The sequence below is a fragment of the Scyliorhinus torazame genome, chromosome 7, assembly GCF_047496885.1.
Source record: "Scyliorhinus torazame isolate Kashiwa2021f chromosome 7, sScyTor2.1, whole genome shotgun sequence".
NCBI classification, from domain to species: domain Eukaryota; kingdom Metazoa; phylum Chordata; class Chondrichthyes; order Carcharhiniformes; family Scyliorhinidae; genus Scyliorhinus; species Scyliorhinus torazame.
This window is the reverse complement of record NC_092713.1, coordinates 310,966,481-310,979,287: the sequence shown is the minus strand read 5'-3', so window position 1 is coordinate 310,979,287 and position 12,807 is coordinate 310,966,481. Positions and strand designations below refer to the sequence as shown.

Sequence of the window (12,807 nt, the reverse complement as noted above, 5' to 3'; positions counted from 1 at the left end):
TCCAATAATGTAATTTCCGATTTCTCACCCACCAATTTCTCCATAATCAATTTAAGTGGTCCTCTTACCTCATAAATTTGGTTGACTCATTAGGTGCATCCCTAATTGCAAACAGTACGACTGGAATTCCTTTATCCTAATACTCTGGATAATCGTGACAATAAGCCCTCGACATTGTCTTTAATGTCTCATGCCACCTTTCTAACGATCCCTGCGATTCTGGATGGTATGCAGTTGAGTTAAATTATTTTATTCCTGAGCTATGCATAACTTTTTTGAATAACCTTGAGGTAAAATTTGGTCCTTGATTGGATTGTATTTCTGTGGGCAGTCCATATCTCGTAAATAATTTAAGTAACTCCTCCACAATCTTTTTAGCTGTAATATTACACACTGGAATGACCTCTGGAAACCTAGTAGACACATCCATTATAGTCAAAAGATATTGATTCCCACTTTTTCTTTTTGGAAGCGGTCTTACGCAATCAATTAGGACCCTTGTAAAAGGTTCCTCAAATGCTAGAATGGGTATTAAGGGCGCTGGTGTTTTCACTGCTTGAGGTTTCCCTATCACTTGACATGTGTGACATGATTGACAAAATTTAATTACATCTTTAAGTAGTCCAGGCCAATAAAAATGTTTCTGGATTTTAACTTGAGTTTTCTTTGTTCCCAAATGACCTCCCACTGGTACCTCATGTGCAATTCGCAACACCTCCTTTCTATACCCTACCGGCAAAACTACTTGATGAACTTCTGCCCACTTTTCATCTGCCTCCATATATAAAGGTCTCCATTTTCTCATCAAGACATCACTTTTACTGTAATAACACTCTGGTATACACACAGAGTCCTCTTCTAAGAATGCTTTCTGATACACCTGGTTTATTTCTACATACTTTTGTTTTAACTCCGCCAATTTTCCTGAACTAAAAATATCCGCCTTATCCTACACCTGGTCTTGTTCTTTTTCAACCATCTGATCAAAAATCGTTTCTGATAATTACACTTCAACTTCATCTTCACTCTTTGATTGCTCCTCTTGTCTTAACCTGTGACTTTGCGACCTTGTCACTACACAATCCGGAAATATCCCAGGATATTCGTCCTTCAACACTTCATTTGTCTGATTTTGCACTGGCTTATCAACCACAGTAGGCATCACTCCCACCTGCGATCCAGCTATATCATTACCCAAGATATTCCTGGACAAGATAGTTTATCTATTACTCCTGCTACAACTTCACCACTCTTCACTGGACTTTCCAACCTTACCTTATATAATGGAACACTGCTCCTCTCACCCTGAATTCCACATATTACCACCTTTTCTGGCAACATTCCACCAAACTACATAACTCCTCATCTCTTTCCATTAAAGATTCACTAGCTCCCGTATTTCTTAAAATCGTGGCTTCTTTACCTGCTACTCCTGATACACATGAGTAAACTTTACCCATGCAAGTAAATTCTTTGAAGAGATCTGGCACATTCTTATCAATCACCTCTTGATCAGGCTGTGCAATCTTTTGCACCTCCTTCGCTTCACTTGGGCTTTCCTTCATAAGGCCATACGACCATAAGACATAGGAGTGGAAGTAAGGCCATTCGGCCCATCGAGTCCACTCCACCATTCAATCATGGCTGATTTCAACTTCATCTACCCGCTCTCTCTCCATAGCCCTTAATTCCTCGAGAAATCAAGAATTTAGCACCTTCTGTCTTAAAGACACTCAACGTCCCGGCCTCCACCGCCCTCTGTGGCAATGAATTCCACAGACCCACCACTCTCTGGCTGAAGAAATTTCTCCTCATCTCTGTTCTAAAGTGACTCCCTTTTATTCTAAGGCTGTGCCCCCGGGTCCTTGTCTCCCCTGCTAATGGAAACAACTTCCCTACATCCACCCTATCTAAGCCATTCATTATCTTGTAAGTTTCTATTAGATCTCCCCTCAACCTCCTAAACTCCAATGAATATAATCCCAGGATCCTCAGACGTTCATCGTATGTTAGGCCTACCATTCCTGGGATCATCAGTGTGAATTTCCGCTGGACCCGCTCCAGTGCCAGTATGTCCTTCCTAAGGTGTGGGGCCCAAAATTGCTCACAGTATTCTAAATGGGGCCTAACTAATGCTTTATAAAGCTTCAGAAGTACATCCCTGCTTTTATATTCCAAGCCTCTTGAGATAAATGACAACATTGCATTTGCTTTCTTAATTACGGACTCAACCTGTAAGTTTACCTTTAGAGAATCCTGGACTAGGACTCCCAAGTCCCTTTGCACTTCAGCATTATGAATTTTGTCACCGTTTAGAAAATAGTCCACGCCTCTATTCTTTTTTCCAAAGTGCAAGACCGCGCACTTGCCCACGTTGAATTTCATCAGCATTTCTTGGACCACTCTCCTAAACTGTCTAAATCTTTCTGAAACCTCCCCAGCTCCTCCATACTACCTGCCCCTCCACCTATCTTCGTATCATCAGCAAACTTAGCCAGAATGCCCTCAGTCCCGTCATCTAGATCGTTAATATATAAAGTGAACAGCTGTGGCCCCAACACTGAACCCTGCGGGACACCACTCGTCACCGGTTGCCATTCCGAAAAAGAACCTTTTATCCCAATTCTCTGCCTTCTGCCTGCCAATCGTCAATCCATGTTCGTACCTTGCCTCGAATACCATGGGCCTTTATTTTACTCAGCAGTCTCCCGTGAGGCACCTTATCAAAGGCCTTTTGGAAGTCAAGATAGATAACATCCATTGGCTCTCCTTGGTCTAACCTATTTGTTATCTCTTCAAAGAACTCAAACAGGTTTGTCAGGCACGACCTCCCCTTACTAAATCCATGCTGACTTGTCCTAATCCGACCTTGCACTTCCAAGAATTTAGAAATCTCATCCTTAAGAATGGATTCTAGAATCTTGCCAACAACCGAGGTTAGGCTAATTGGCCTATAACTTTCCATCTTTTTCCTTGTTCCCTTCTTGAACAGGGGGGTTACAACATCGATTTTCCAATCCTCTGTGACTTTCCCTGACTCCAGTGACTGTTGAAACATCATCACCAACGCCTCCACTATTTCTTCAGCTATCTCCTTTAGAACTCTAGGATGTAGCCCATCTGGGCCCGGAGATTTGTAAATTTTTAGACCTCTTAGTTTCTCTAGCACTTTCTCCTTTGTGATGGCTACCATATTCAACTCTGTCCCCTGAGCGGCCCAATGTCAACTTTTGCCTCCCGTTTGTTTTTAATGTATTTAAATAAACTTTTACTATCATTCCTAATGTTACTGGCTAGCCTATCTTCAAATTTGATCCTCTCTTTCCTTATCTCTCTCTTTGTTATCCTCTGTTTGTTTTTGTAGCCTTCACAATCTTCTGACTTCCCACTACTCTTTTCTACATTATAGGCTTTCTCTTTTGCTTTGATGCATTCCCTAACTTCCTTTGTCAGCCATGGCTGCCTAATCCCCCCTCTGATAACCTTTCTTTTCTTTGGGATGAACCTCTGTACTGTGTCCTCAATTACTCCCAGAAACTCCTGCCATTGCTGTTCTACTGTCTTTCCCACTTGGGTCTGCTCCCAGTCAATTTTCGTCAGTTCCTCCCTCATGCCCCTGTAGTTACCTTTATTTAACTGTAACACCTTTACATCTGATTCTACCTTCTTTCTTTCAAATTGGAGATTGAATTCGACCATATTATGATCACTGCCTCCTATGTGCTCCCTTACTTTAAGATCTTTAATCAAGTCTGGCTCATTACATAACACTAAGTCCAGAATGGCCTGTTCCCACGTGGGCTCCATCACAAGCTGTTCCAAAAAGCCCTCCTGTAAACATTCAATGAATTCCCTTTCCTTGGGTCCACTGGCAGTATTATTTACCCAGTCCACCTGCATATTAAAGTCCCCCATGATCACTGTGACCTTGCCTTTCTGACATGCACTTTCTATTTCGTGGTGTATTTTGTGCCCCTGGTCCTGACCACTGTTAGGAGGCCTGTACATAACTCCCATTATGTTTTTTTTGCCTTTGTGGTTCCTCAACTCTACCCACACAGACTCCACATCATCCGACCCCATGTCGTTTAGTGCTATTGATTTAATTTCATTCCTAATTAACAAGGCAACCCCGCCCCCTTTACCCACCTCTCTGTCTTTTCGATAGGTTGTGAATCCCTGGATGTTTAAATGCCAGTCCTGAACCCCCTGCAACCATGTCTCTGTGATGCCTACCACATCATACCTGCCAGTCACAATCTGGGCCACAAGCTCATCTACCTTGTTCCGTACACTGCGCGCATTTAAATATAGCACCTTTAATTCTCTATTGACCGTCCCTTTTTGTTTTCTTAGTGTGGTGGACCTTGGTTTACTGAGCCTTTCCATACACTGTGTCATATTTTGTGGGATGGGGACTATTGTAACCTCTCCTGAGTTCTGTCTTTTCGTGCTTTTTTGTATTCCTAAGCAACTACGCTTCCCACTGATTACTTCACCTCTTGGTTCCCTGACTTTCCCTCCGCCCCCCCCCCAATCTTTAGTTTAAAGTCCTATTGACCACCCTATTTACTCTTTTCGCCAGAACACTAGTCCCAGCTCGGTTCAGGTGGAGACCATCCCAACGGTATAGGTCCCCCCTGCCCCCAAACTGATGCCAGTGTCCCATGAAAAGGAACCCCTCATTCCCACACCACTCTTTCAGCCACGTGTTAACTTCCCTTATTCTTGCCTCCCTATGCCAATTTGCACGTGGCTCGGGCAGTAATCCGGAGATTATGACCCTTGAGGACCTGTTTTTAATTTGAATCCTAGCTCTTTCTAATCTCTAAACAGGTCCTCTTTCCTAGACTTGCCTATGTTGTTGGTACCGACATGGACCTCAACAATTGGATCCTCCCCTCCCTCTCCAGTATCCTTTCAAGCCGGTCAGAGATGTCCCGCACCCTAGCACCGGGCAGGCAACATACCATGCGGGACTCTTTATCCTGCTCACAAAGGATACTATCTATCCCCCTGATAATAGAATCCCCTACAACTACAACTTGCCTATTTACTCCCTCCCCTTGAATGGCCCGCTGAACCATGGTGCCTTGGTCAGCTGACTCATCCTTCCTGCAACCCTGTTCGCCATCCACACAGGGAGCAAGTGCCTCATACCTGTTGGACAGAGTCAAGGGCTGAGGCTCCTGAGTTCCTGACTGCTGGTTCCCTTTGCCTGCCTGACTTGCAGTCACACCCTGCTGTCCCTGGCCACTAGCAGGATTTAAACTACTTACTCTGACAGGTGTGACTGCCTCCTGAAACACAGTGTCCAGGTAAGTCTCCCCCTCCCGGATGTGCCTCAGTGTTTGAAGCTCAGACTCCAGCTCATCAACTCTGAGCCGGAGCTCTTCGAGAACCCAACACTTACTGCAGATGTGGTCGCTGCAGCTCGCAATGGGATCTGCCAGCTCCCACATCAAGCAGCTCAAGCACATCACCTGACCAGCCATCACTAATTAATTAATTAGTTTAATTTAAGTTTATGGTGGGGGCAGCTTCAGCCAATCAGAAACTACCCTGCACTTTTAACTGAAAAACAGCACAATTCACCACTTTAATAACCCCCACTGCCTTATCGTGTTTTACCACATCAGTCTTCCGAGTGCTTTTCTTCAACCACCAACACTGTAACTTTACATGGCCTAATTTATTACAGTGAAAACATTTGAAACTTTTCATTTCTTTTCCACCCTCCTGGATTTCTTTTTTAATCTGAGGTACACTCCCCTTGTTATCACCCATCAGATCCTTTACCTTTACCACTTGAGTATTTCTTATGTCCCCAGTTTCTATCCCTCACAGGCTGAAACTGATGTCGGAAACCAAGCTTTGATTTATAAACTAATTCATAATCACCTGCCATTTCTGCTGCTGAACTCGCAGTTTTAGCCCTCTGCTCTTCTACATGAGTTCTCACTACATCAGGAATTCAATTTGTAAGCTCCTCCAAAAGCATAATTTCTCTGAGAGCTTCATACGTTTGGTGTATTTTCAAAGCCCTTATCCACCTATCAAAATTACTCTGTTTGATCCTTTCAAACTCCATGTATGTTTGACCAAATTCTTGCCTTAAATTTCTAATTTCCAATTGTCGGTCGGCTTCAGGCACTAGGTCATATGCACTTAAGATGGATTTTTGCACATCCTCATACGACTCAGATACCTCCTCTGATAGTGATGCAAACACTTCACCATCCCTACCTACCTACCAGTTTTGTTTGAATCAGTAATACCCACATGTCCTGTGACCATTTCATTTGTTTAGCTACCTTCTCAAATGAAATGCAAAAGGCTTCTACATTCTTCTCATCAAACCTTGGCAATGTTTGGACATATTTAAATAGATCCCCACCAAGCCTTCGACTATGACACTCTTTCTAACTGTCATCCAACTGTAGGTTTCCCTTTACGCCTGCCAATTTTACCTGACTGTCATGTTTCATGGCCATTTTCTGAAGTTTAACCTCTCTCTATTTATCTTTTTCCCTGATCTGTATCTCCATTTCTCTTTCCTTTTCCTCTCTCTCTCTTTCTTTTTCCTCTCTCGCACTTTCGTATTCAAGCTGCCTTAATTCTTCCTCATGTTCCATTTGTTTAATTTGGAACTGAACTTTTGCCATTTCCAATGAGTCAAACTGTATCTCAGGCAGCTTTAAATGCCACCGCCATAATTACCTCGCCTTTTCGCATTTTGTCAGTTAATGTTAACTGCAATGTTTTTGCCAAATCTACCAGTCTGCTTTTAGTCTCTGTCCGTAAGGTGACTGCTTGTGACCGTCTCCACCCCGAAAAACTTCTGAGCCTCTGAAAGAGCCATTGTCCACATCACACTCCCTACTTAAACTAGAATACCACACCTGAAAAGCAACCACAATATGCTTACCCCTCACTGTCTTTAAGTTCACTAAGCCAATCCAATAGATAGACTTTAATCCCCCTCGAGCCCCCAATTTGTTATGGGCCAGGGTATGGAGAACCCCAAAGTGTATCAATGAATTCACCTGACCCACAACTTTTACTAGATTGTGCTATGGGGATTACACGGCCCACTCTCCAGGTGTGGTACAGCAGAAATGGAAAAGTGTTTTTTGAAGCAAAACAATGTTTATTCTATGAACTCAAGTTAACCTTTTTAAAACATACAGTGAACATCGTAGCAACTATTAATTCAAATACAACCTCCAAAGAGTACAGCACTAAGCAATGCTTACGCTGTCCTTTTAACATCCAGAAGCCTTACAAAAAACATAACCTTTAACAGAAGCACATCAGGTTAAAGTCACTCATGAAAACATTTATCTTTCTGTATTCACCAAATGATCAAGAGATAGTCTTTTCATGGCAGAGATATCAACAGTACACCTGATTTGTCTGGCTTGAGCTCCAACACTGAAAACGAAACTAAAACACACCCTGCAGCAAACAGCCTAAAACGAAAGTGAAAAGCTTACAGACAGCCCAGCTCCACCCACACTCTTACATCACTGATAAACACCCATTTCCTAAAGGTACATTTCCTAAACACCCATTTCTTAAATGTACTCTCACATGACAGTTGTGTTTAGAGGTATAAAAAAGGACGAGAGTTCCAGCAACATATGCAATGAGGTACAGACAATGCCGGATGACGTTATGAAGGCAGTAAGCAAACGTTCAAATATAGAGAACATTCGATGTTCAATTCAGGGTAGAATTGGGTGCTGAGTGGAAAAGGTTCCGTGGAGTCTGAAAGAGTGGTCACAGAGGAAGATGGGGTAATTTTCAAGGATGAAAAACTTCTCATTATTTAACTGGAGTCAATTGCAGTTCATTCCAAACTAAATGTCCATCAGGAAATATTGAAACACATAGTTAGTGGAGTGTTCGACAGTGGTGATGGAGAGGGATATATGGTTGTCAACAGCATGATCGGCGTAAGCTGACCTCAACTCTGTGGATAATGTCAGGCAGAAGCAACTTGTCGATGAAGAGCAGAATTGGGAAATGGTAGATAATTGGGGTTGAGAAAGAGTAGCTCTGCTCCGATAGAGAAATTAGCCAGTTATGCAAATGTCTGGACTTTTGCGAGGTATGAATGTAATCAGAGGAGGAAAGCCGCAATTAATATGATAATAGAGAGATGTTGGTCGTTCTGCATCTGGGCGAGTAAAAAGTTGATAAAAGTGATTCAAACAATTAAGAGTTATGATTGGTGTCGCAAATGGAATATATTTTCATGTAAATTAAATGGGTATCTCCATGGAGTGATGCGCCAATAGATGTTTTCGTGAGATGTATACGATAATTCTGGTGCCCCTTAATTATATTAACCATTAGAAGTCAAACTTCAACTATAAAATTGGATTCTGGAATGTTTACTGTTATTTGGGGGATTGATTTTACAAATGAGCAATTCTTCAGGAACTCTTTAATGAGTCATAAAATATCTTTTAGCGCATTACTTTTTATCTCTTACTATTGCGAATCTAGTAATACTTTTCATTGTGGTATGCATAATGTAAAAAATCAAGATAGATATCTCAATTACGCGTCACATGGTGTAATGACCAAGAGTAAACATCACACTTTAAGAGCGTTGTCCGTGCTTTGGTTAGAGACCAGATCATGTTTGCGAGAACCGTATCAAGGACAAACACATTTAGTTATGTGGGGAGCAATTAGAAAATGTTGCATTCTGTGCTTAGAGCAGAAAGGGTCAGGGGAGAATTAATAGATTTGTTCAGAATTCTGAAGAGCTTTGAGAACACAAATCATGAGAATTTGTTTTCACTGCAAATCAACAAGGGGAGGCGGATTTCAGACTATTGGCAAACTGGCAGAGGGAGGGTGGCACAGTGGCTAGCACTGCTTCCTCAAAGCGCAAGGGACCCGGGTTCGATTCTGGCCTTGGGTGGATGTTTATGTCGAGTTTGCACTTTCTCCCCGTGTCGTCTTGGGTTTCCTCCAGGTGCTCCGGTTTCCTCCAAGTCCAAAGATGTGCAGCTTAAATCACTTGGCCTTGGTCAATTGGCCATGATAAATTGCTCGCTATTGTCCAAAGATATGTAGATTCCGTAGATTTACGGGGATAGGGCGGGTGAGTGGGCCTAGGTAGGCTGCTTTTTCAGAGGGCAGGTGAGACCTGATGGGCTCTAGGGATTCTATGATTTTATGTGTTTTTTCCCTGTGGGTTTTTAGAAGAACGTTCATGTAGGAGCTGGATGCATATTTGACATATAATAATTTGCAGTTTAATTTGATCTCCTCGGGTAACCGAATGAAAATGAAGTACCAAAATTATTCGACGAACAAAGCAATGCTTTAAATAAAATTTGGAGCACTACAATATTCAATTTAATGGATGTATGATTTGTTTTTAGAAAATATATAAATCCTTGTATTATTGTTCAAAAACAGGCTCAGGCGGTGTTCACAATGTGTGCATTGCTATAATCGATAATTCTAATACAACCTGCCATCAGAAATATGTTACAGTTCCGTAAAATGTAACTGGGCGAGTTCACTCCGGTGCTGAAATTGTACACCGGATACACATCAGTCCCATGTACATGAAACATCACCTCATCAGCAGAAGAAAAGTGACAGGGGAACACAATGACATGTATTTCACCTTAACAGAATTGAAACAAATAATAATCAGAATTTATGCTGACTTTAATAGATTGCATACTAAAAGCAGAGTGTTCATTCAACACTACAAATAAAAAGGTAATGAGGGCAAGTGAAGCACTTTAGCCTGCCAGTGCTTCTGATCACAGTTTGTGGTGTTATACAAATATTTTACCCACTTCTCATCGCATAATGGCAGTCCTTCGGCAAAGTAAACTAACGCATATTCCCAGCATGGCAATTGTTTCGAAATTATTTTATTCCCTTGTGTCCCGATTACCCAGGTCATTGAATGGCAGCGTCGCATTACAGGGCTTTAGAAACAAAAAATCACTTTTCGATGATTCTGGTGATAAACACACTGTATAACGATAACCCTCAGGCTGACCAGGCCCGGTATGATCAAATGCCGCTGCAGGTCTCGGATTAGAGGCATCATTTGAATTCCCACCTTTGCAACAACAAATTGGCGAGTCGCGGTTTTCAGCAAAGTTTCTGCCTTGCTTAAACTTCAGGACGACGAGAAAAATGATGGTTACAAAAAACAGAAAGGACGTTGATCCTAAAATGATAATCAGGTAGCGACTAATATGCGAAAAATATCCTGGCTGGCTTGGTTGATCACTTATTACCAAAGATTTTTCGGTAACATTGAACACAATTGAAAAGAATATTGTGGCGGTACTGGAGAGGCTCGGCTGTCCAGTGTCCTTCACACAGATGACCAGTCTTTCTGCTATTATGTCTTCGTCCATTAAACGCCGCGTTGCTCTGATTACTCCAGAACGAAGGCCCACAGTAAAAGGACTGGGTTCAGAGGCCCCCAACAGTTGGTAGGAAAGCCGTGCATTCTGACCGGAGTCGGCATCAGTCGCGATTACATTCGTGATAAAGTAACCTGGATACACTGACTCAGACACAATCTCCACTGTGGCTGAATTGTTCCAAGTTAAAGGGGAAACAACAACAGGAGCATTATCATTTTGGTCCAGAAGAATGACACTGACAGTGGCCGTGCTGCTTAATGAGGGAGATCCAGCATCCTGGGCTTGAACTTGAAATTGAAAACCTTTCAGTTTCTCATAATCAAAGGAACGCAGTGGGTAGATGTTTCCATTTCTGGAGTTAATCGTGACGTAAACTGACGTTGCGAATTCTTGGAACGGATTCTGCAGAATGGAATACGAGACCTGTCCATCCCGATCCAAATCAACATCCAAAGCGGTAACAGTAAATATAGAAGCCCCTGGAGTGTTGTTCTCCATCAGATACACGTTGTATGAGGATTGCGTAAACTGTGGTGCATTGTCATTTATATCAGTTACCGAAACTAAAATGGTCTTACTTGTTGAAAGTGGCGGAGAACCTCCATCCCAGGCTGAAATTGAGATGTTGTAGAGCGAGGCCGTTTCACGATCGAGAAAATCACTTGTAATCAATTTATAATTGTTTCTTAAAGGGTTTTCCAGCTTAAACGGAATATTGCCCAGGACCTGACACCGAACCTCGCCATATTCACCGGAATCTAGATCCGTTACGCTCATCAATGCTATCACAGTCCCCGGAGGAACATCTTCCCGCACATTACTGCTCACCAAAGTCACGGCTAACTCAGGGGCATTATCATTAATGTCAATTATATCAACTACAACTTTGCAACGCCCTGACAACCCGGGCGGAGCATCATCCACAGCCTGGACGTAAAGGTCACAAACACGTGATTCTTCAAAATCCACTTTTCCTTGAACTCTGATTTCTCCAGTTTCCGGGTCCAATGTGAACAACTCACGATTTATTTTAGAAACGTGATTAGTAAAAGAATATGTCAGGTCAGCGTTGGAGCCTTCGTCTAAATCTGCAGCGTTAAGTTTTATCACTAATGTGTCTTTAGCGACATTTTCTACTACTTGGGCCTTGTAAATTTCTTGATCGAATATAGGAGCGTTATCATTCGCGTCCACTACGGTAATAATAATCCGCACAGTACCAGACCTGTGAGGAATCCCGCCGTCAATGGCCGAGAGTACAAGTTGAAATGTCGACTGTTGCTCACGGTCTAACGGCTTCTCTAATACCAGCTCGGCACTTTTACTCCCATCTCTCATTGACTGCATTTTAATACCGAAGTGCTCGTTTGGACTAATCTGGTAAATGTCGATTCTGTTTGTGCCCAGATCCGGATCGTGCGCGCTCTGGAGGGCGAACCGAGCCCCAGGTGCTATTAGTTCACTGATGTACAACGAGAATTCATCCTTCTCAAATCTGGGCGAATTATCATTTACGTCCAGTATCTCCACTGCGACACGGTGCAGTTCGATGGGGTCACTGAGCGCGATTTGAAAATGAAGGGAACAGATAGAGCTTTGTCTGCAAAGCTGCTCTCTGTCGATTCTTTCATTAATAAATAAATTCCCGTTTTCCAAATTTACCTCCATATATTGCTTTACATCATCTGACACCAGCCGAAACTTGCGAGCCGATAATTCCCTCATATTTAGTCTTAAATCCTCAGCGATATTTCCAACAAAGGCCCCGTGTTCCAGCTCCTCGGGAATCGCGTAGCGAATTTGTCCCGAAACGAGTTGCCAGACAAAATGCAGGAAAAAATAAGATGCCCCGATCGTCGGTATATTCCCCATTTTTCTAGTCCAGAATTTATTTCAAAATGTCGAAATAGCGTAAAATGATTAGAATAATTACCCTTTTGTGTCACGACTGCATGAATATATTTCAAAAGACTGAAATTGAACCGTGAATTGCAGAGACTGAATGGGCGCAGCTTTCCGGAATATGGCCGCACAGCAGAAAAACAGACAACATCTGTCTCTTCGATTCTCTTCTGTGATTTCTCGGCGGAGGAGGGGGTCGATCTCTCGCAGCGCCTCAGCTCCTCATTGGCCAACAGCGACACGAAGAGTCTCAACCAATAACTGCAGTACGTGTTCTTAAAGCTGGCTTGCTTCGCAATGATGAGTAACGTGGTAAGCAATATTTATGAGTGCACAATCAAAATACTCTGACACACACGCATGAAAAGTATTGGATATGTTTTCCAGAGTTGCCGTAAAATTCTGCCTGTGCAATTACATTCGAGAGGTTGTTTTCGATTACATCATCCACGTCAGCAATGGTCGTCATTTATTTCATGCCAAT

General features: G+C 42.5%; 1 protein-coding gene across 1 annotated transcript in view; it reads right to left on the bottom strand.

Annotated features, from left to right (window-relative positions):
• The window catches only part of LOC140427412 (uncharacterized), a 63,323-nt gene extending 50,846 nt beyond the window's left edge, over positions 1-12,477 (bottom strand). The window contains exons 1-2 of the mRNA XM_072512945.1: positions 9,914-12,477; positions 9,518-9,655 (exon numbers count right to left, since the gene is read on the bottom strand). Coding sequence (XP_072369046.1) covers positions 9,518-9,655; positions 9,914-12,293 — 2,518 coding nt within the window. The 5' untranslated portion in view covers positions 12,294-12,477. The remainder of the gene's footprint in view (positions 1-9,517; positions 9,656-9,913) is intronic.
• Positions 12,478-12,807: the final 330 nt, after the last annotated feature.